The 24,695-nt window shown below is 53.2% G+C and overlaps 1 protein-coding gene across 6 annotated transcripts in view; it reads right to left on the minus strand.

The window, feature by feature from the left end:
• The window catches only part of CACNA1A (calcium voltage-gated channel subunit alpha1 A), a 249,717-nt gene that overhangs the window by 189,198 nt on the left and 35,824 nt on the right, over positions 1–24,695 (minus strand). For all 6 annotated transcript variants that reach the window (XM_075547950.1, XM_075547959.1, XM_075547940.1 and 3 more), the window contains exons 2-3: positions 15,594–15,699; positions 12,368–12,507 (exon numbers count right to left, since the gene is read on the minus strand). In XM_075547950.1, the coding sequence (XP_075404065.1) occupies positions 12,368–12,507; positions 15,594–15,699 (246 nt within the window). The remainder of the gene's footprint in view (positions 1–12,367; positions 12,508–15,593; positions 15,700–24,695) is intronic.

The raw sequence follows: 24,695 nt of genomic DNA on the forward strand, positions 1-24,695 counted from the left end.
TCAGGGAGCGTTAGCACCCACTTTGGGGAACACTGGTCTAGGGGGAAGTCTGTTAGAACTTCGGAAAAGAGTTCCCTGCTGGTTAAAAAGAGAAAAGAAGGAGGGACTGGGAGTGGGGAGGAATGAAAAAAAAAAAAATATATATGGAGGATTAAAAGGATAGTGTTGTTGATTTCATTTCTTGAGATGGGTTATGTAAATATATACGCTTCTTTCACACCACCATTGCCAATTTAAATTCAATTAAAAAAATCCCTCCAGATTCCTTATCCTTCAAACCTACCTGGTGGTTTGAGGGACTTAGAAGAAACAGGAGGAAAAGTACAGTTGACATGGCCTTGGAGTCTTAGGTGACAAACACGTTTATTTCAAACAAACAGACAGACAAAAAAGGGAAAAGCCCCTAAGAAGCGTTCTTTCCCCACTATTTACCTTCCTTCTTTTTGAGTGAGCCTGTAGGAGCAGGTCACGTGGCAGCTACTTTGCAATCTTGAGGCAACAGAGCACCAAGTTCCCCCAATTCAACACCCTGAGGAAGGTGGAGTAGAATGTGGAAAGGCACCACTAGCTGTTCAACCAACCCCGACCCGCGGCTTTGCAGGTTTCTGGTGAAGTCCGGCACCCAGAGCCTCTGCTTGGTGCTAAAGCCCCTCCTGTCACTTGCAACCCAAAGCCTTCCTACCCAACACGGTAGACTCCATAAACACGGACCGTGTGTCCAGCACTCAATTTAAAAGCTCGGTAGGTGGAATGGCAGGTGGCAATGACCTCACCACCAATCATTGCACCTTTCCTGTGTATTAAACCCTTCTTGCACGCACACTTTCCCGGTATGCGTGTCAGTGACACACCCATGCTTGTGTGCCAATTAAATGTGCATCCAATGTAATCACACGACACTTAACAGGTTCTGCTTAAAAACTTGCCAGGGTCCTTTCTTAGGTCCCAACACAGCCTAGGTTGTGAAGTCCTCCCCACTCCAATCTCACCCGTCCACCCATCTTCTAATTGATCTTACCCACATCACTGGGCCGCCCCCACCAAGCCAAGGAAACAGCACCGACCACATTTCAGTTGCCCAGCAACGGGACTCAGCAGTCGGGGCTTTCATCCTGGCTCTGTCTTGGCCGAATCCTTAAACACTGTGGGGGCACCCCTCAGGGTCTCAGGTCTCTTCAGAGATCCTTAGACCAAAGCTTCTTGGGCCTGGAAGGGATGTGTGGGTAAGAAATCCTGGGTGTCATCTTAGCCGATGAGAGGAGTCCCTGAGTGGAGCACAGTGCTAAGCCTTTGGCTGCCAGTGGGAAAGCTGGGTGCTTGAGTGGGCCCAGGGGCACCACCAAAGAAGAGCCAGGAGGTCTACTGCTGAAAAAAAAAATCAGCCTTTGAAAACCCTGTGAAGCACAATTCTACTGTGACACACAGGGGGTGGCCTAGACTTGAGAGCGACTCAATGGCACCTGGTTTATGGAAGCCCATACTAGGGTCCCCAAGTTGTTCCCCCGCAGGTGTCTTACTATCTTGAAAACACACACACACACACACGCTGCCTGGTTGCATGTGCAACCTACATAGTTGTACACAGCAGGCCCTGAGACACATCCCTGCTTGGAGCCACCAGTCTTTCTGTGCACACCTGTGCAGGGTGGTGCCAACCAGTTCCTGCCAGGGGGCTAGCAAAGCTGATTCCAGAACAGTTTCAGTTTCTTGGCACCATGACAAGTCAGAACACCTGGGGAAGGACCGCAGCCAAAATGCCTTCTGGCTGAAAGGATGTCACCGGTCAACATCACACTCCTGACAGCCCTTCCCACCTCTCCCTCCCACCTCCACTTGCAGGTGCGCCCAGGTGCGTGGGGGTGAGATCCCTGTCTCCCGCCCAATTATTTAACAGTGAAAAACCCAACCCAACCCACTGCTGTCAACTGGGTCCCAACTCGGGGCGACCCTATAGGGCAAGGTAGAACGGTCCCTATGGGATGGGATGCCGAGACTGTTACTTTTTACGGGGTCAGGAAACCTCAGTTCTCTCCCTGGGAGGGGCTCGTGGGTCCCAACTGCTGATTTGGGGGTTATCTGCCCAACGTGTAACCTACTACACATTGCATTAACAGTGGGGCGCATGATGACGGGTTATCGGTCATGCAGCCCCCAAACATGGATTGAGCTCCTACCGTGTGGCAGGTATGATCCAAGACATTGGGGACACAGCTGCGAGCGGGAGGAGCCAAAGCCCTGCCCCCATGGTGTTGATCTTCTAGTACAGACAACCCCCGGCTGCCCCCTTCCCCAAGTGAATAGCATGTTGAGTCCCTGAGCTGAAGATGGCCTTGAACCCTTGGGGAGGCTGGTGCCGCGGGACGGGAGAAGGGGCGGTGTAGGGAGGGGAGAGGGTGGAGCACGCAGGGCCTGTGGAGGGATCCAGTGTACACTGGAGGTGTACGGGTTAACCTTGCAGAGCATGGATGGGGGGTGAGGTGGGGGGCGGTTAACCTGGCGGCAAGCGCAGGGCTTGCAGAGGGATCCGGTGTAAACCCGAGGGAGCAGAGAAGGGGAGGTCCTGGGTGGACTGTGCAGGAGTCTGGTGGATTCTCTGTAGAGCAAGGTGAGAACCAAGGGAGGGATCTGAGCCGAGGAATGATGCACTCAGATGGAGGTGAAGCGGGTCCCCCTGGCTGCGAGTGTGGACAGCAGGATGAGTCGATGCTCAAGATGAGCCCAGGGGGGGTCGTGGAAGGAGTCGCCCTGCATCTGGGTGGGCAGCACTGCTGTCTGCCATGACGAGGGTTGGGTGGGGGTGGAGGGAACTCCTACAGGACGTCCTGGAGCTCCACTTTGGGCATCTGGGATGCCTGGGAAGGCCCCTGGTGGAAACGTCTAGAAAAGGTGAGGCTGCAGACACCAGTCTGGAAAGCATGATTAAATCCGCAAGATGGGACAAGCTCACAATGGGGGTGTGTGAACCTGGAAAAGTCCAGCAAAGTGGGGGCTCTGCCTTCTTCCCTCCTCCCCCACTAGGACCCAGGGCAAGCGAGGGCCTTCTGCCTCTGGTTCAGGGTGAAAGAGGGCGGGAACAGTGTCCCATTTCTTCTCTGGACTCTGTCCCAAGACGAGGGCCCCTCGGCTCTCTTTACAAAGAACACCGCGTCTCCGCCCGCCCCAGGCACCCGCCTGCTTCCTGTTCGCTGAGGTTTGCTCTGCCCGACAGACAGCTGCCTCCAGAGCCTGGCCAGAAGACAGGGCCATTAGCCCTGAAAATCACGGAGGCAGTGGCCAGATGCCCCCTCCGGAAGCAGGCTGGCATTTGTTACAGCAACTTGAAAAAACAAGCGCTCAGTCAGTCCCAAACCTGCTGAGAAACGGACAGAAAGGTCTTCTGACAAAGCTGTTCAGGGCCTCCTCCCTCACCTTTCTGCAGGGCAGCAACCCCTGACCAACTGGCCTTCAATGCCCCTCTCCACCTTGGAGGTTCAGGTGGGAAGACCAGACTGCAAACTCACTGCCAACCAGTCAAGTCAGGCTCAGAGCCAACCTATAGGACAGGTCAGAACTGGCCCTGTGGGGGACCCAGACTGTAACTCCTTACGGGAGCTGAACACCTCGTTTTTCCTCCCGTGGGGTCCTGCTGGTGGTTTTGAGCTGCTGACCTTGGGCTTCGTAGCCCCAGTGAGTGACCTCTACTCCACCAGGGCTGTTCTGAGGCAGGAGGAGGCCCTAGATGGCAGGGTGAGCGCTGTCCAGGGTGCTGAAACAGCAATCATGCTGCAAGTTAGTGCAGGACCCTCTGAGAGCAGATCTCAAACACAGGCGGGGTGCAGAGAGTTAACTCAGGAGGTGATCCACGGAATTTCAAGTCAGGAACTAGGAAGAGAGGGGCCAGAAGAGGAATTGGAATGGGTGGTATCATGGTAACCGGGGCACAGTCCTTCTGGGGCCCTTCTGAGAGGTGATTGAGTACCCTCAGGTAGTCTTTCTGAGTTACAGGGAAGCCATGGTATTTATACACCAACTCCCTTATTCACAGAAACTCCAAATTCAGTACCATGGAGTCGAATCGATTCCGACTCAGAGTGACCCTGTAGGAGAGAGTGGTCCCTGTGGGCTTCTGCGACTGCAACTCTTGACGGGAATAGAAAGCCCCATCTTTCTCCAGCCCCTTGTTCATGGGAGGGTGCTAAGTGTCTGGCTATGCTGGGCTAAGCAAAGTCTCCGGATGCTGGAGAGAGCCCTTGGCAGAGAGCAGAGAGGCGAGTGTGCGTGGTGGGGACGGGGCTGTCCGCTCAGCTGCAGGTGACGCAGAGGTGACCTGGAGCTTCAGCAGCATCTACCACAAGGGACTGCATTTCCATTCCACCACCCCACACAGAAAGGATTCAGTGGACAGTAGCTGCGATAGACCTTGCCTTCTCTACTCCCCAGGCTTGGAAAGGAAGAGTCTCTCCCTGTGTGCCTTTTTTCAGGCAAGAGAAACTGAGGTTCAGAGAGATTCACTCACATTCCCAAGGCCACTCACTCCCAACACAGGCAGTGTGGGGACCGGGCGCCTCAGGAGGATCTCTTTCATCCAATTTCCCTGTGCCATGATGGAGTCCAAGATGCGAGGGAAGGAAGACTAGCTTTCTATCCCAGACGACCCTAACTTCCCTGGCAAAGTTGACTTCCAGGAAGCAGTAGAAGATTCAACAAGATGACTTCTGGATCCCGATGCGTCTGAGTTCAAATCCTGGATCCAGCACTTGGTAAGGTGGGTGACGTGGGGTGAGTTATCGAACTCTTGGGGCCTCTGTTCTGTGAAATGGGCATAGCAGTCACACCAAACTCACCAGGGGCGTAAGGACTCACTGAGCACGCATGCGTAAATGGTGCATCACGTCAGAAGCCCCTTCCTTGTAAGACTTGACACTATTGTTAGCAATAGGCATTACGTGCCTTAGAGTTGCGGGCTGATGACAGCACTCTGACCAAGTGTAAGCTGGGTCCAGCATTCTCTTGGTCACAGGGCAGTGTCATGGCAGAATGTCTGAGACCCTGTTCTATCGCTTACTAGCTATGACGACTCATGCTTACACACTGCCATCGAGTCAATGCTGACTCCTAGGGACTGCCCCATGGGTTTTCCTAGACTGGAACTGTCTACAGGAGTAGAAAGCCTAGTCTTTCTCCCGAGAAGCTGCTGGTGGTTCCAAACTGCCCACCACGGGGATCGCAAAGCCGCTACACCGCCAGGGCTCCTTATGGCGACTCATTGCAAGGTGCTTAATCGCTCAGAGTCAGCTGTGCCCAGGTTTGGGAGGCTGGGGTGCCGCCTCGGTCTGTGACTCCACTGCCTGGCACACAGCAAGTGCTCAATAAGTGATGAGAACAAGCGTCTCAGCCGCCAGCAGGCCATCACCACCACCATCACTGCCGTTACCAGAAGGAAGAACCGATTCCCGCTGCTGGGAAGCGAGGCCCATGTTTTGATGAAACCCCGTTACAGCAAACACCGTGATGATGGAAGGCTCTGAGCCATCAAAAGATCAATACTCTGTGAATGATAAACAGTAGCTCTGAGTGATGGGTTGCATCTGTGCCGTGGGGATAGGGGGAGCTTTTTGGTTCCCAGGGTGGCTGGTTCACCTGGGAGAAATGAATGCAGGGGTGCGGGGGGACATTCAAATCGTTAGACTCATCAACCACGCAAGCTCAAAGGGAGGGCTGCAGTTACGCAAGGACAACGGGGTTCAGAGGGTTTGGTAGGAGGGAAGAATGGGGACAGGAACCATGGGGAGGCAGCGGGACACTGAGCATGGGGAGGCAGCGGGACATGGATGAGCTGAAACACAGTGTGTATCCAGTGTGGAGGGTAAAACTGATGACCTGCTCGGTCCATATTCACCTAATTTACAACAAGAGGTTACGGAAAGAAGACATTACCATAAAACAAATGCTGCCCAACCAGTGAAGGGAGAAAGGGGGGTTGTGCAGCCATACGAGGCTCAGTGGCACAAATGAACAACGTTCTGATATATGCTGCAATGTGGACAGGTCTCAGAAACACTATGCCAAGTGAGAGAAGTCGGACACTCCAGGGGTATGTTGCATGATGTCACCGATATAAAATGTACAGGATGAGCAGACACACAGAGGAAACAGGCAAGCAGATTCATGGCTGGCAAGGGCTTAGTGGGAGGGAGGAAACAGGGAATGGTTGTTCAATGGACATGGGTTTCCCTTGGAGTGGGGCATTGGGTCTCTACTTAAGCACTCCCTCAACGCAAGAACACTTTGTTCTAATACCTTGATATTCCATGATACACACCTTGCTGACACAATCGCTGAAGACAAAATGGGTGCATAAGGAAATGTGGTGAAGAAAGCTGATGGGGTCCAGCTATCAAAAGATATAGCGTCTGGCGTCTTCAAGGCTTGAAGATAAATAAGCAGCCATCTAGCTGAGAAGCAACAAAGTCCACATGGAAGAAGCACACCAGCCTGTGTGATCACGAGGTGTTGATGGTATCAGGCATCAAAGACCCAGAGCAAAAAAATTATATCATTGTGAATGAGGGTGAGTGCGGTAGAGACCCAAAGCCCATCTGTAGACACATAGACAGCTCCTTATAGAGGGGTAACAAGGAAGAGACGAACCAGTCAGAGTGCAGTATAGCACTGTTGAAACATATAATTTTCCTCTGGTTCTCTAATGCTCCCCCACACCCCACATCATGATCCCAATTCTACCTTACAAATCTGGCTAGACCAGAGCATGTACACGGGTACAGATAAAAAGCTGGAAACACAGGGAATCCAGGACAGATAACCCCTTCAGGACCAATATTGAGAGTAGCCATACCGGGAAGGTAAGGGGAAGGTGGGGGAAAAAAGGGGGAACTGATCACAATGATCTACACATAATCCCCTCCCAGGGGGACAGACAACAGAAAAGTGGGTGAAGGGAGACACTGGCCAGTGTAAGACATGAAAAATTTAAAAATAAATTATCAAGGGTTCACGAGGGAGGGAGGGAAAAAATGAGAAGCCGATGCCAAAGGCTCAAGTAGAAAGAAAATGTTTTGAAAATGATGATGGCAACAAATGTACAAATGTGCTTGACACCATGGCTAGATGTATGGACTGTGATAAGAGTTGTACGAGACCCCAATAAAATGATTTGAAAAAGAAAGAAAGAAAGAAAATGTTCTAGGATTAGCTAGAAGTAGCGGTCGTACACCATTGTGAACACCCTACACGCCCTTGGGTTGCTCCCTTTTTAAAGGGTGAGTTTTACGTTGTGGGGCTTTCACCTCAGTGAAACGTAGCTGGTGTTTACCGGAACTGTGAAGCTGGTCAAGGAGCCCAGCTGGCGTAGTGGGGTATGCACGGGGCTGTTGACGGCAAGGGCCACGGTCAGGTGAGTTTGAGGTTTTGAGTTAGGATAGTTGGTTGAGTTAGAATGCTGGTTGACATTGCTGCTGCTGCTTTTGAAATGCTAGGTTTGGGGGTTTGTTTGCTTGTTTTCATCTGCAGGCCCCTCAGAGCAGCTGCCCGAGAGATGAGAGAAGGAGGTGACGGCGGAAAGAGTGACCACACGGGTCGGTTCAATGAATTGAAAGACAAAGCGAGCATAAGAGGCAGGCCTGGGTTTCTCCAACTGCCGAAAGAGAGAGCAGAGAGCTAGGGTTAGTCTCTGAGACTTGTTTTCTATTTTCCTGGAAAGGGTATCGGTGGGGTGGGATGGGGGTGAGGCAGGAGGAGGCAAGAGAAGAGGAGATTCTGGTGGCAGAACCAAGGGGTGATGAAAACCATCCGCAGTCCCTCAAAGCCTGGGGATCCAGGCTCCTGAGCCCTGCCGGCATCGAGGGCCAGATGTTGGCCTGCTCCACATCAGGCCGAGAGTTTAGTCAGCAGCCCCTCCACGGGAGAAAGAGGACTCTCTACTCCCATTCAGAGTTGCAGTCTCAGAAACCCACGGGGGCAGTTCTACCTTGTCCGATAGGGTCGTGATGAGTCAGCATGGCCTCGATGGCCGTGAGTTTTGTTTGAATACAGTGCAGACTTTTCATTCTGGAAGATTCCCAAGGGGCAAAGTGACCCATTAAATGCCCGCCCTTGCACTGCATGGTCCCGTATGGAAGTCTACTTCATGCTCGACAAGCCAGCCCCTTGGGTATGCCACAAGCCACAGCAGGAGGAGCCAAGCGTTTTTTGAAGACTCTTCCCTACCAGCAAGGGCGAGTCAGCCCCTGCCAGCAGAGGCCTGCCCCCAGGGAGCATCAATTGGCACAACCACTTTGCAGGGCAATTTAGCAATACCCAGTGCAGCTAAAGACATGTAGCGTCCACGACTCAGCAGTTCTAGCCCTGGGCACTACGGAAACGCACTCAGGAGGGAAGAGGGGCAGCTTGGCTCTAAATAGCCCAAAGCTGGAAGCCACCCAAGTGGCTAAACGCATGGTCAGAGAGTCATACCAGAGTCCTAGATGGCAGTGACCGTGGGTGCATGCACACCCCTCGGCCAATCCATCGCATGGGTGCCACAGGCAGTGCGCGGGAGCAAACTCATCTTGGAAGGCGGACAACCTGAAGGCTCCTTAGAAACGAGGACGGCAAGACTTCCTCTCCTACGCTTTAGTCAATTGTCAGGAGCGACCGCACTCTGGAAAAGGGCACCGTGCTTGGGAATGTCGAGGGCCCGTGAAAGAGAGGGAGACTGCCCACGAGGTGGATGGCTACAGCGGCTGCAACAACCGGCTCGAACACAGCAACGATCGGGAGGGGGGTGCCGGCCGGGGCAGAGGGCCATTCTGCTGTACCCAGGGCACCGATGAGCTGAAACGGACGCCGCACACCTAAGGGCGATGGGATGCCGTTCGTAGGACCATCTAAAGTCTGCGAGGCAAGGCGCGCGCTTCTCAGGAGAACCTCCGCATGTCCTAACTGTGGCAAGACATACACGGAAAGGAGAAAACACAAAATCCCGGAAGGCCGTCCGGATGGGTGAGAGGAGGAAGGGCAAGGGGCTGGGAGGGGAGTGGGGGGCTCGGCTGTGTGAGGACAGTGATGTGTGGCAGGCGGACTGCGGCCCTGCTTCCTGCCCTCATCTCCTCCATTCCGCCCCACTTGTCGCCCCCCAGCACGCTGGACGTCACACTTTTTCTTCTTTGTTTCATTTTTCTTCCCCTTTTTATTCAGCTTTCTGCCACACTGCCCATGCCTCCAACACTTTCACGATGCGCTGCCCGTGGCCGGGACACATCTGGCATCCCCAGAACCACCTCAGGAGAACGGTAGGTCTCACAACACCAGCCCCTCCAAATCCGCCTGAGCACCCACCATCTGCAGACCTTGGCACACGACCACCTTCCTTGGAGAAAGGGTAGATCATTCCATTGCCAGGGGTGTGTTCAGGTCAGCCGAGTTTTGTCCAGGGCTGTACTGTAGGGCAGCCTACTATGGCGGGATGGATGACGGACTGAACTGAAGGCCTGTAGACCGGAGGTTCCCAGGTTTATTTTGCCTACTTCCCCCTTTTCAGGAAAAAAAAATACTACTCAGTGCCTCCTTCCCCGCAGTCGAAAACATTTGTGCTAAAACCTATAATCCAAGAGACAGTGTTGTTAAGTACCACCGAGCCAGCTCTGACCCACAGCCAACCTATGCACACCAGAACGAAGCACGGACAGGTCCGGCACCATCCTGGCCATTGTTCTTATGGGGGAGTCCATGGCGGCAGCCACGGCGTCCACCCATCTGGTCAAGAGCCTTCCTCCTTTTCGTTGCCCCTCGACTTTCCCAACCAGGACGTCTTTCTCCCGGGACGACTCTCACCACCCCTCACTCCTGAGGAGTACTCTGGCCGCACGTCTTCGCAGATGGAAATAAAGTGTAGGTATCTGCTTTGGCAGTGGTCTCCCGCAGCCCTCCACCCCCACCCCCAGGCCTTTTCTTCCGCCGAGCCGCTGGTGAGTTTGAAGAGACCCGTGATCACCCTTTACATCAGCAGGGCTCCTAGGCTCCCACACGCTGATGGTTTCTTCATTCACTCACTCAGCCAGCCTTCCTTCAGCTAGTGTCTCCTTCTCCCAAGAATACAGCCCCATGAGGAAAGAGGCTCTGGTCGGGCTTGTGCCCTGCTTGTCTCAGAGTCTAGCACAGGGTCTGAGCGAGTGAATCCAGACATAAGGATTGGTTACATTACGATTTCGCAGACGAGCAGGGAAGAGAGATGTGCCCCGGGGCCACAGCATGTTGCTGGAGCTTGCCAGGTCCCAAGGACAGGACTGTGGGCACACACAACAGGACTCTTAATGAACACCAAGCCCCACGCCCACCCCCAGATTCTTCACAGATCACCCACAGCTGAATGCTTTAGAGACAGCTCAGTCGGACACAGCTTCTTCGTCAGAGAGCCACGTGCTCTGGAACAACACCTGTGCTCGCACACCGTGTTGCTCAGGCCTACACAAAACAGTACGTGCACAAAGACCAGGACTTCTACCCAAAGAGGCAGGACCTGGGGCAGCCACGAAACCCATGGGATATTGTGGAGGAAAGGCTCTCCCAGGGAAGAGGAGTCTTAGGAAGGAAGGGACCGACTTAGCTCAGAGGACAGGGGTGAGTGGCAGATGATCCAGGGGTCAGCAGGATGAGAATGTCTACACTGGGATCTAATAAAGGCCCCGAGGGTGCGTGGTAGAGACTGGTTGGCTACGCCTGACATGCTAAGCACAGCCTGACATCCCCAGCAGGGAAGGTGGTCATGTGACTGCGTACTGGCCCATGGAATCTGAGTGGAAAAGGTATAGGCCAAACTCCAGTCAGGTTGGGTGCAGACAAGCACAGAGTCCTTGGGAGCTGGGGGATGACCATGAGGAGCCCCAATATGGGCGGGCCCTGGGTCCCTCCATCAGCCTTTGGAGGAGAGAGGGAGAAATACACTTCGGTTGCCTCATTTGGGGGTTGCGTGTGACCACAGCTCATGCTACTTTACACAAGGTCCGTGGTTGAAAGGCTCTGCACTGCCACTTTGCATACATCTCTGAAACAACTTGAAGGTCGCGAGACGACCTTATTTAGACTGGTTTTCTTCACAGCCCTAACCACATGTCCGTGTATCCAGAAGTCCTCAGGACACATTTACCAACCTGAAATAAAGGCTAGACCTCCAGACCCCCATCAAAAGAGACACGCATGCACAACATGGTAGTTTAACACTTGAGCTCTCAAACCACATCATCACAGGCTGAAAGAAGAGCCTTGAACCGGTTTGAACCAGTTTGGTCATGGGTGATGAAGTGAAACCAAACCAGACTAGATTTTTTTAAAATTTGAGTCATCTGGAGCACTAACCAGAATGAAGTGAATCACAGGCCGGAGCCCTGGCATGAGAGAAGAGGGAGAAGAAAGGCGAATCTCTTCAGGAAGCTGACGTTTGACACTGAATTCCTGCCAGGGCTGTGGAGGGCGGCACACAGTCTGCGCTGTGGGTCACCTGCCATCTTTGAGACGGCCACTGTTGCTTTCAACTCAGTTCATCACGAGATTTCGCTGCTGGGCAACATGCACCTTTCCCTTGTTTTCTAGGAGGGAGATGACGTTTCTAGTAGGACTTCTACCTGGAATTTTTCCCATTCTAGCTGGTGGTGTAGTGGTTATGCATTGGGCTGCTGACCTCAAAGGTCATCAGTTTAAAACCACCAGCAGCTTCTTGGGAGACAGAAGAAGCTTTCTACTCCTGGAAAGGGTCCCTCTGAGTCAGAATTCACTCAATGGCAGTCAGTTTGGTTTTTGTTTGTTTGTTTATTTGCTTTTTGAGATATTGTTGTGGTTCACCCATATTTAAAAAATTTGGGTCTGTCTCAATGTCATTTCATCGACTGTGACTGAATCCAGCCGAACCCATTCAAAGCCCTGATTCAAAACCCAGCTTCACCCCTTCTTAGCTGGGCAATCCTACAGTGTGACTCTTCAGCTTCATGGGTCAGAGGGGAATACTGTTGTTAGTTACTGTCCAGTGGATTCTGACTCATGGAGACCTGGTGTCTAATAGAGCAAGGCACTAATTGGTCTTGTGTTATCTTCCATGATGACACTGGGAATAGTAATATCTCCCAATTCATTAGATTGTGAAGATTTGGTGAGAGGATGTAGGTAAAGCACTTTGGAACCAATCCAATATAAGAAGCTAGCATTCTTTTAAAAAAATTCTATAGCATGCATTCTCGGTGTAGCAGAAAACATCCCCTATGCCATGGAGATAGGAGAAGGAGGCAGCTGCACACAGCAGACCAAAGGGCTCTCCGCCTTGGTGAGCCCAGCCTGGACCACGCCAACCAAAGTCCTCCGTATCCCTCGGTGAGACAAGTCTGAAAGATGTGGCACTTACCCTGTGAGCACCACCACAAAGTCCATGACGTTCCAGCCATTCCTCAGGTAGGAGCCTTTGTGGAAGGCAAACCCCAGGGCGATGATTTTAATTCCAGCTTCGAAACAAAAAATGCCAATGAAGTACGGCTCTGTATCATCCTGGAAGGGAGAGAAGGCAAGGTTGGCATCTCTGGCTTGGCAGAGAGATGGTCTCCACCTGGAGAAGGTCCCTCCCTCCCTCACCTCCCCAGTTCTGGGCCCTCACCACTCCACGCAGCATCCCACTCAGACTTCTCCTGCTTGAGAGGTTTCTGCAGGAGGAGCACCTGCCTCATGGGCCCCCGTCCCAAGTAAAGCCGTATATCTAGCGCTGCACTGGTCAATAGGGTTGCCACTGGCCACATGCGGTTGCTTAGATTTAAAGTCATTTCAACGACGTATGGTAAAGAATTCCGTTCCTTGGTCGCTCTGCACATGCTTCAAGGGGCTGCCGTGTTGGCTAGCATAGGGACAGAACCTTTCTGTCATGGCCGAAGGTTCTACTGGACACAGAGTTCAAAGGCCCGTGTAACTTGCTGCAGTGGGCCCGTATGCACCCGCCTCATTCTCCAATCTCAAACCGGTGGATGATTCTCACCTATACACACAGAGAAGCCTAGCTCTCCGGTTGTCAACGTCCTCAAAGAATACTTCAGCTGAGGGTGGCCATCAGCTAGTTCCCAGCCCTGGCCTCTGCAGGTCTTCCTGCTGGTCACCCCCAGCTGACACGCCATCAGAGCTGAAAGTGCCATCAGAGACCTTGCGTGGGAAACTGCTTAGCCTCAAGGACTGCATCTCCGTAAAGGCAGTCATTGGTATCTTGTCTTCATTGACCAGTCCCTCCCATATCAGCTTGCTGCTTATACCACTATTGGCTTACTATTCTACTTTCAAGGGACTATTTTTTTTTTTTGCATTTCTTTTTTTTTTTATTTTAACAATTTATTGGGGCTGATACAATTCTTTTCACAGTTCATACATATACATACATCAATTGTATAAAGCACATCTGTACAGTCTTTGCCCTAATCATTTTTTCTCTTTTCTTCTTTTACATTTTATTAGGGACTCAAACAACTCTTACCACAATCCATACATATACATACATCAATTGTATAAAGCACATCCATACATTCCCTGCCCCAATCATTCTCAAGGCATTTGCTCTCCACTTAAGCCTCAAGGAACTATTTTTATATAGACTCAGTAGGCATTAAAAAAAAGAAAAACCGAAATAACAAACCCTACTCTTGAAATGAGAAACTGGGAGACCAGTTTCCATCCAATCAGTTCCAGTTTGTGGCAAACCCTGTGTGGGTCAGGGTAGACCTGTGCTCCGTGGGTTCTTTCTTCTCCGTTTTTTTAAGAAGTAGATTGCCAGGCCTTTCTCCCGAGGCACACAGGGGTGGACTCCACCCTCCAACCTTTCAGTAAAGGAACGCTTTGTGCAGCTCAGGGATTCCATCGGCTTGCTGGACTAGCTGTCTTCTTTTAGCAGCAGTTCTCAACCTGTGGGTCATGACCCCTTGGGGGGGGGTGTCGAATGACCCTTTCACAGGGGACACCTGATTCATAACAGTAGCAAAATGACAGTGATGAAGTAGCAATGAAAATAATTTTATTTTAGTTCGGGGGTCACGACCACAAGAGGAATTTTCTGAAAGGGTCTCAGCCTTAGGAAGGTTGAGAACCACTGGCTTTTAGGACATGAAAACTCTAAAAGAAAACCCGAACTCATAGGCATCCAGTTGATGCCAACCGCTAACCACCTTGCCGAATGGGATAGAGCAATCCCCGTGGGTTTCTGAGACTGTAACTCCTTATGGACGTAAAGACAGCAAAAGCCTTATTTTCCTCTTGTGGAGCATGTGGGAGTTTCAAACAGTTGACCTTGGGGTTGGCAGCCCAACACCTAACCACTATGCTAGACTCTTGAGACCACTAATATTTGGTGCACATCCGTTAGGAACGAGCAATTTCTCACATCTCTCCTCCCCCAAACTGAGCCCTTACAGCTGGTTATGAAGAAGCAACAGAATGGAGACCAGTCTCCCTACTCACAGGGGCCAACAGAATAAACCAGGTTTTTTAAAGCAGGGAGTTGGGGATGGCTGGGAAGAGGTATCCAGAGGATCTTGGTGAATGTTCCTAGAACAGGTAAGATTCTCCTGAACCCCTGGGAAGTGCAAAGCAGTTGGCCATTTGAGATCCTTCAGAGGTGCCTCAGAAGAAAGGCCTGAAGATCTACTTCCCCAAAGCCAGCCACTGGAAGCCACGCGGAGCATGGTTCTGACCTGTAGAGCTGCCGTGGGCCAGAGCTGGCTGGGCAGCAACTAGGTCAGCGTTCCGCTGAGTGAGCAATAGGCTCGAGTGTCTCCCAGAGCTGTGACACCCACGTCCTGGAGTCTCAGGGGAGACAGGACCAAGCTCCAGGGCGTGTCAAGGAAGCAGCAGTCATGTGTGGGAACACGAGCTCTTCCTTGGGGCAGCAGGTCTTGTTCTGACCACAGGTCTGTGGCAGGAGGGGAAATCCTGCTGTAGATTAAGAGTCTTAAGTGATATAACCACCAAAGTGGGTCAGGTGTGCTTAGACGATCCTGGTTCGAACACACCCAAGGGAAATAGACATGTGTGAGATACCTCGTGGACGTCTGATCCCAGGCGGAGTCTCGGGCATTTCCAAGGAGCCGGCATCAACCCAGTGATTAAGGAGGAAGACATCGGTCCTCTGACGTGATCATGCAGACTCAAGTGTGTGGAGGTGAGCTTGCCTCTGTGTGTGTGTATGTGTGTGTGTGTCTTGGGGAGTGGGGGCGGGTGGAGAAAGCGGAGGTAGCTGCATCCTGATCACTGCTGGATCTGACTAGGGGTTCACAGTGGAAGGGGGTCAGGGGGGGGCACATACAGTTCTCTGTCCCTTTCACAAACCCTTCACAAGCATTCTGTTTTAACTGTGATGTCTTCATGGACAAAGTCACCGCCTGTCACTCATCTCTTCCCTGCTGGGTGTTGGGCGTGGGGGATGTCCCACGAGGACAGCTCTTGCTCTCCACATGATGGGTGGTCATGAAACTTTGTGTGTGTGTGTGGGGGGGGGTGTACGATCTGGATCTCAAGCCCAAGAGTGCCCTCTGGCCCTGGCTTTCCTCCCCCCATCTCTCCTCAGGCCAGCAGAGATCCCCTCCACCCCCAGAGGTGCCACTCACCAGTCGTTCCGACATGGGGGTCTTGTCGTCATCAGGCAGGTGCTGCTCCAGAGCCAGGACGATGCAGTTTGCTATGATGGTGGCTAAGATCATATATTCAAAGGGAGTATCCAGGAGTTAAGGAAAAACGTTCGGCTTCATGAACAGAAAGGGGAAGGGGTATTCAGAGATGTGTCTGCCCTACTGGTTCAAGCCCTTCTGAGACCCTCGCCAAGACGTTCCTCCCCCTCTTCCCTCCTCCCCACCCCCCACACCAGGTACAGTTATCCTATGTGGAATGAATTCTTTCGGGTCCCAAACCTGGGGCAGGTGACTTTTGAAGGAAACGGTGGACAGTCTTCCTCCATCTCACCACCAACGTTCATGGAACAAACATTAAGTCAGCGCCTCCTGCATGCCAAGCTGTGTTGAAGCGCACTGGGAAGAGAGCTGAGGGCAGACGGGACAAAAGCCCCTGCCCTTGTCGAGAAGCACAGGGCATTATACTGAGTCCACGCGAAGGGGCTGAGCCCCAGGGAGTCAACACAGGGAAGGGGGTGGGGCTTGCAAGAAAAGAGACAGCGGTGACACCACACCGGGCTCCCGCAACAAGAGGGGAACGCACAGATGAACTGGACGCCATGCAAATCCACAGACTTTGGGCATCCAAGGGCAGGGTCAAGAACCCCCAACCGTAACCTACAGCACGGGAAAGGGGCTCACAGATGAAGTGCCAGTATCCGAGAAGGGCCGAACCTGGAACGGTCTGGGGCTCTGGCGCTTCAACAGCAAAGACAAGCAAACCAATCGGAAAACGGGCAAAAGACTTGAGTAGACACCTCTTCAAAGATGCACAGGATGGTCCCCCGGCACCGGAAGAGACACTGCATGCCTCTCGTCAGCATTGCAATGCGAGCCAAACCCACAGTGAAAACCCCGACTCATTCCGGAAGCCCCTGCGTGGCAGATAACACTGGGCTCCGTGCGGGTGTCTTGGCTGCAAGCTTTGGGGAATGCTGACCCCGGGGAAATCTTCTGTGATGCCACTGGGTGGGCTCAAACGGCCAACCTTTACGTTAGTCATCCATTGCATCTACTCTTACTACCCAGGGACCTTGCACACCTACTGGATGACCATCATCATGATAACAAAATCAGCAGCAGAAAAGGACATTGGGGAGGATGCGGAAGGACCAGAGCCATGGAGTAGTGCTGGTGAGGGTAGAGCCCCGAAACCTAGAATGATCATCCATTCAGACACACTGCCATCGAGTTGATGCCATCTCACAGTGACCCTACGTGGGTGGCCCTGCCCCTGGGGGTTTCCAGGGCTGCGACTCTTTATGGGAGTAGAAAGTCTCATCTTTGTCCGGCGGGAGGGCTGGTGGTCTTGAACTGCTGACCTTGCAGTTAGTAGCCCAACACATAATCACTACACCACCAGGGCTCCTAGAACTCTAATGTAAAACCAAACTCTGCCATCAGTTCACTGCTGACTCAGAGCGACCCCCCTGCGGGGTTCCGAGACGGGAGTAGAAAGCCCAGTCTTGCTCCCTCGGAGCTGCCGGCCATGGATCTAGCAATCCCTCCCCTAGGCATGTAACCCACGAGAATGGAAAACAAATGTTCATGCAAAACACCTGAACAGGCACGTTCATAACTGAGCTACTCACAGTCACCAATGACTGGCAACCAGCCCTGTGTCCACCAAGACGAATGGACAAACCCAAATGTGGCAAATGCGGATGAAGGAATGTTCTTCTGTCATGCAAAGGAAAGCATCCCCGTTGCCATGCTGCATGGAGGGCCCTTTGGGACGTTACTTGGAGAGCAGGAGCCAGAGGGACAGGGCCCCAGGGTGTGCGACTCTTGTTTACAGGGGTTAGGAGTTGGGATGCTGACCAACCGCTAGCTTAGCTGTTGGAAACCACCAGCAGCTCCCGGGGAGAAAGACTAAGCTTTCTACTCCAGTAAAGCGTTACAGAGTCCTGAACCCACAGAGCAGTTCTACCCCTGCCTCTAGGGTCGCTAGGAGCCCCAAAGGGACTCTATGGCAGTGCGCCTGGTTTTGGTTTTATCGAACCAGGCAGGTCGTTCGAGTAGGCCTGGCATTTTGGACCCCGACTCTCAAAGGCTGAGGTGTCCTCCGGAGGCACCAAGGACCGATGAGCTTGCTTGGAAGTTCTAGTCTACTCAGAAGAAAGGGCTGCCGGTAAAACAAACAAATCCCCAAACCGTCATCCAAACCCTGCTGAGCCAAATTCTGCTGGCACAGAAGGGACGCCATGACTCAGTGGCCACTGGTTCTAATCCCCCCCTACGCCCCCGCCCCTGCTTCTTTCTTCCTTTTCTTCTCCCTACAGGCTGGAGTTGGAGGCCACACACAGCCCACTTTCCAGGTGGCTGAAACGGAAAATCCGGGCGCGCAAGCTGACCCGGAAAGCCAGGTCTTCTTTGCAGCCGGCAGCCCGGCACTGCCGCCAGCGGAAAGCAGCTGCGCCCCAGCCGCATGCGCCTCGAACGGCGAGACCCGCGGCAATTTTGGAAGCGACACCAGCCAGCCCGGCCGCCGCGCCCCTGATTGGCCTCCTGCCTGGAGCTGACAGTCATTAGAAGCATGGAGAACAAAGCTGGGCGGCGCTGCCCGATCGCTGCGCTTGGCCTCGCCCTGCCGCCCGGAAAACAGCAGACAATATTTGTACACAGGGAGCAGCGCGCCCTGGCCGCTCCTCGCCGAGCTGCTGAAGCCTCGCTTGGCAGCGAGCGAGCTCTCCTTCCCTCCCCGCCGGCCTGGCCTGGCGGCCGCCCGGAGCCACAACACACTGGACCCGCCCCTGGCCTCCTGCTCCCGGAACGCTGCGAAGTGACTTTTCCTGCCTCAGCTCCGCGGAAGGTTCCCGGAAGCGGCCCTGAAGGTCCCGAGCGCGCAGCAATGCTCTGGGCGGCGTTACCGTCACCGTCACCTGGCATTGAGACCCAGAGGCCTGGCTTGTTACCAAATGCCATTCCCTCCGACCCCCACACCAAAACACACAAGTTTCTGGGAGTCGAATCTGATTAATGGTGACCCCCAGGTTTTAGGGAGGAAGTGGATCTCCAGGGTTCTCTTCTGAGGTGTTCTGGGTGGGTTTGAACTGCCAGCCTTTTGATGCGTACGTAGTTCCAGTGCTTAACCATGTGTGCCACCCAGGAGTTCCTCCATAGGCCCCTGCAAAACCCCGGATGAGAATCTGCATGCAACGTGAACCTTGCACCCTTAGGATGCAAAATGTGGTCTGCAGATAGCACCTGTTATAAATGCAGAGTCTCAAGCCCCCCTGGACTTGCTGAGTCATAATCTGTTCTTAGCTCGATGCAAGGGTGGGGGTGGGGGGGCTGGACGTGGTGGCTGCTGAGCACAGGAATTGCCTGGAATCTGTCTGGGAGGGGGCGACAACTGGGAAGAGGTTGTTGTTGGTGGGGTCTGCCTGAGAACACCTAGGGGTTACTGGTCAGAAATGCAGGCTCTTACTGAAACGAACAGAGCTGGAATGGGAAAGGAAAATCCCAGCACTGTGCATGAGACGCAGTTGAAGGCTTGCCCAGCCCTCCCACCTCCCGTACAGGAAAAGCCCCAGTCCTCATCACAGACCCCAAGGCCTCCCATGACCTGTCTCCCCACTCCTCCCTGCCCACTTCTCTTCTATCTCTAGCATGCCTGCTGCTCCAGTTACACTAAGCTGCTCGTGCCTCAGGGCCTTTGCACGGAAGGTTGCTGCTGCCTGTGACACCTCCTCTCAAGACATCCACGATTCCTTCCTGCATCTCCTTTAGGCAACCCCTGGACACGCCCAAGCCCTCCCCCCCTTCCCTGCCTCATTCTCCACGCCCCAGCTCTTCTCCCCAACCACACCTAGGCCAGGTTTCCCCTCTTCATCTTGTTTCCCTCCCCTGCCAGACTGTCAGCTCCATGCCAGCAGGATTTCTGTCTACTTTGTTCACGGCTTTGTCCTCGGCACCTGCGGGAAAGCAACCAAGCTCACTGCCGTCCAGTCAGTTCTGACTTATGGTGATCCAACAGGACAGGGTGGACAGGGAGTAGAAAGCCTCATCTTTCCCCCAAGGAGTGGCTGGTGGTTTTGAACGGCTTACTTTGTAGTTATCAGCCGGACATGTAGCCGCTATGCAACTAGGCAGTACAGTATGGATATGCCATAAATATGGAAGGATGAGAGGGAAAGAGGAAGGGAAGGAGAGAAGGAGGGAGGGTGGGTGGTGATCCCTGCTTTCTGTATTACACCACCCACCTCCACCCCTACCCCCACTTCATCCCATGCCAGGTCTCCATGGAGCATAGGGGGAAGGTGAAGGGCACAATCCGACTCTTGAAATAGGCACCAATGTGGCCAGGGAGCAGCCAGGAGGGACACTGAGTTCCTGGCATGGTGGGGATGGGGGGGTATGGGGGGAGAAGGCCTCACTGGCGGCAAAAGTCAAAGGTCACACTGGGTGGTGTGGCCTGAGGCCCGAGACTGTCTCAGCTTTTCTCAGCCGCACCCTGCTCTTCCCGATTTAGCAAGCCTAGGTTCTAGCTCCCAGCTGTGGTGAGCAATGCCTCTGCTCTGGGAGCCTTGCCTCGCTGCTCGCCGATTGGTGCAGGGAGAAAGCACCTGTGTCAGCGGGATCCAGAATAATCAGCCAGGGAGGAGGCCAAGCCGGAGGGGGTGGGGGTGGGGAGTGAAAGGAGAGATTGCTGCATGGCCTGCTTCAGAAAGGGCTCAGGAAAGTCAGCAGCGTGGGCCGTCCTGTCTGTCGCGGGTGCAGACTCACAAAGCTTTCTTATCCTCCACCTCCCCACCCCCAACCAGGCTGATCGATATATAGCCGGTCAGTGCTGAGGTCCCAGAGAGGGGCTGGTGTGACACTGGAGATATCCAAGCGCTTCTTGGTGGGGGATGGGGGAGGGTGAGATGGAGCAGGGGGAGGGGAGATGGACTGCATCTGCTAATGGGAGCTTGCTTTTCCCAAGAGGGAAGTTAAAATCAATTTGCCAAGTGGGCATGGCTGGTGGTTCCAGCCCTTTAACGGGACCCTGCAGAGGATTCAAGAGCTCTTTCTTTATGCTGTGCCCCCCCCCACCCGACTCCACTGCTGCCCCCCAAGCCCCACCTCATTCCCACCCTCCTGCGGTTGGTGTGAAAAATCAAATCTGCTTTGTTAACTCGCCCCGACCTTGCCCCACTCCAGGGCTGCCTGATGGGAGTGTTCTGAGTCAACCGAGACCTACAGTGAGTCAACGGAGCAGTCGAACGTGTCAGGGGCGTGGGGGTGGGGACGAGCCCAACAGACCTTATTTTCAACCTCATTACGCGCTCCTCACCATCGTCAGGGACCCGGTGGGGTGCTAGGGTTCTCGATCTATGGGTCTGGGGCATAGATTCCATGCTCTGCTGAACAAGTGCTCTGGGTTGACTTTGGCAATCCAAAGGGAGTCCTTGAGCAGGCACCGTGCTAAGCACTTGATGTGCCCTGGTTCCGTTTCATCTTCCCAGCAGTTGTTCCCAGCCCCCAGGTTCCAGAGAGGGGAAGTGAAGGCTCAGAGGGGCTGGACCAACTGCCGATGGTCCAAGGGAAACTCTGGCAGTGCTGCGGGAGAGCATGTCAAACCAGATGATCTAAAACTTGGGGTCTGGCGACATCTGGGGTCTTACTCATGTGGGTTGGACCAAACGGACGAGTGCTAGCTCCACCCCTAACCAATGGCCACACTTCAATTAGTTGATGATCAGCGGAGGTGTGTTCGTCCATGCTCCCCGCCTCCTCGCCCCCCAAGTGTAATCCTCCTACAACACCCATCCCAAATAGATTTCAACGGCCAATAATCCAGTGAGCCTCTGATGCTTACCCACGGGCTTTGAAGCTTTGTTACACAGTAGCAGCCACAGTCAAACCTCAAAAAAGAACTCCCCGCCTGCTGAACAGCCTTGGTGCGCTAACAAAGAGCAACCTCGGTGCTGCCGGGACGTTTTCAGCACCAAGGCCAGCGACACGCGGCGCTAGGGTCATTCTCAGCCATGGCACGGTTCCGCCAGGGCAAGCGAGCTCAGGGCTAAGTATTAACACAGCATTGCTGGTGGTGTAGTGGTTACGTTGGGTTGCGATCCTCATGGTTGGCAGTTCAAAAATCACCAGCAGCTTCTCGGGAGAAAGCCCGGGCTCTCTGGTGAAGAGTAACAATCTCGGAAACCCCCTGGGGTTGCTATGAGACAGCGTGGACTGGACGGCAGTGAGTTGGTTGTCTGGGTTTTGAGACATTTCTGAAGACGTGCATTTCACATCCGTGGTGGAGGAAGGTAAGGAGGGGACATTCATTATGTCAGCAGGAAAACTCAATGAAAAGATGTTTTAAAACCCAACAGCAAATGGGTTCCTCTCCCCCTCTGCCCCTCCACTTCCGTATTAGCCAAGAGTTCCCAACGCTTTGATACTTAAAAGGGAAATCTGCCCAGGGCAGGTACACCAAGCTTCTGCTAAGAAACACTAAAAACATGTGTACTACACGTAGCAGAGGAGAGGAGCTGAAAGTGGGTGGAGCCAGGTGGGGCTCCCCCAGCTTGCACTCCGGACTGGAAAGGTTCATTCTTCCAGCCTCGGTTGACTCCCATGTAGCATGAGGAGGCCATCTACCTTTAAGGGGCGTCGGGAATGAACCGTGAGTGCACACAGCACGTGGAGAGCTAGGCTCAGCATGTAGTCAGTAGTTGCTCTGGCTACTGCAGGAACCTCACGTATGCACTGGGCTGCTAACCACAAGGTCAGCAGTTCAAACCCCAAAGCTGCTCTCTGGGGGAAAAGAGGAGGCTGTCTGGTCCCATAAGAGCCTTGAAACCCCTATCTAGGATAGCTATGAGTTGGAATTGACTCACGGCAGGGGGGTTTGGTTTGGGGGGGTTAGTGTGATGCTGAGGGAGCGTCATTCGTGGATGAAAGCTCAGGATGGGGCTGACCTCCTTGCAAGTACGCAATGCAAGCTTTCCTGTCTGTTTGCTATTGTTGCTGTTCATTGCTGTCAAGTCGACTCTGACTCACGGAGAGCGGATGCATAACAGAACGAAGGGCGGCCCAACCCTGCGGCCGTATCACAATCCTCGGTACGTGTGAATCCAGTATCATGGCCCTTGTGTCTACTTATCTCACCAAAGATGTCCTGCCTCACAAGCGGTCTTTCCTGGTGATGTGTCGAGAGGAAGGAAGCATTCTGGTCGAGTTCCTATGTATTTAATATTATTGCTGCTCTTTCGTTGAGCCTGCTGGCTGCGTCTTTTCTTCCCCGTTGTACTGACTTCCCCGGGCTGTTGTAACAACTTGCCACAAACAGGGTGGCTCAAAGTAACAACAACGGGTGCTCTCACAGCCCTGGAGGCCAGAAGTCAGAAATCAAGGGCTACCCACTCTCTGAAAATTCTAGGGGAGAATTTCCCCCTGGCTGTTGGGACCTGGCCTTCCTTGGCTTGGGACTGCATCACTCGGATCTGCCTGCGTCTTCACATGGAATCTACCCTGTGGCTCTGTACCCCGTATTTCCCACTCCTTTCCTCTAAGAAGACACCAGCCATGGTACTTAGGGCCCACCCTAAACCCAAGAGGGTCTTGTCTTAAGATCCTTAATATGAGGACACCTACAAAGACCTTGTTTCCAAATGAGGCTTTCACAGGTCACGCTGACAAAGGATTGGAACTTAAACATATCTTTTTGGGAGAGCCAACTCAGCCCACTCCAGCCAGGCATGGCTCAGTCCCTTCTGTTTGCTGGAGGGCTCCCATTCCCAGGTTACCACCCTCCTCCTGGTGAGTGCCCTTCCCAAGTGGGTGATGTTTCCAAACAGAGAGTGCAGGGCCCATGTGTGCCCCACTCCCGGAGTATCTGGCTCAAAGAGGATTTTGCAAACACCCAGATTGGTTCTGCTTCTGCCTCTCCCCCAAAAATGACTTCTCAGGAACCCCATCAGATGCTTCTGCTCACATCTGGCTCCTGTTTCCCCTAGGCTCTGACGTGTGGACACCACCCCCCCCAAGGCCCTCTTTCACACAACAACAAATTGTTCTGACTATAAATGGAAGGTGGTGGTGGTGTAGTGGTTATGTGTTGGGCTGCCAACCGCAAGGTCTGAAGTTTGGAACCACCAGACAGCTCCATGAGAGACAGATGAAGCTTTCGATTCCCATGAGGCATTGTAGTCTCGGGAACTCCTGGAGGATTCAGAAAACACTCAGCGGCAGCACGTTTGAGATAAAGGGGAGATAAGTTTGTTGCCCTTTTAGACTTTTATATGACTTAATGTAGCAAGTGAAAAGCCCTTACTCCACTCAACCCCACACCAGTTTCACTGCCAGAAAAAATTACTGCAGAGACCTGACCTCGATATTCCCAGCCAGCACACTTCAAATGCAGTCATCCCTGCCTGTCCGCGGAGGTTCATGTGTTTCTATGGTGCTGAGCAAGCTTTGTGGGAGCTTCTAGACTCACACAGACTAGGAAGAAAGGCCCGGGGATCTAAGTTAGAAAACCAGCCAGTGACAACACCAGGGACGCCGTGGTTCCACTCACAGCTGGTCTTGGGCTTGGCGCAGGTGGGCAGTGTTTTGCTCAGTTGTGTATGTGGTCATCATCAGCGGGTGGTTGACTTGATGCTAGCTAACCATCGCCACGCTAAATGTGGTCCTTACCTTTCAGAGAGTCCCCTGTGCGTTCTTTGCATTGGCTGCTCACCTTTCCTGGGCTGTCCTTACCTCAGGCACCTTCCCCTGTCTTCTTCGGGTGAACTCCCCTCGACTGCCATACCCAAACTCCCCAACACCTCCATCCTCCCCGCTTGTTCATGCCCTTTGATTTCTAGCATGCTCATCACCTGGAACAAACCATATATTTGATCTGTTTACCTCTTGTGTGTCCTTCTCATGACAACGCCAGACCCATTAGTCCAGGGGATTGTCTGGCTTGCTCCTGACTGGCCCATTTGTCACATGTTTGGCTGCTAACCACAAGGTCAGCGGTTCGAAACCACCAGCCATTCCTCGGGAGAAAGACGAGGATTTCTAGTCCCGTAAACAGTTATCATCTTGGAAACCCCCCGGGGCAGTTCT

The sequence above is a fragment of the Tenrec ecaudatus genome, chromosome 1 (genome assembly GCF_050624435.1).
Source record: "Tenrec ecaudatus isolate mTenEca1 chromosome 1, mTenEca1.hap1, whole genome shotgun sequence".
NCBI lineage: Eukaryota > Metazoa > Chordata > Mammalia > Afrosoricida > Tenrecidae > Tenrec > Tenrec ecaudatus.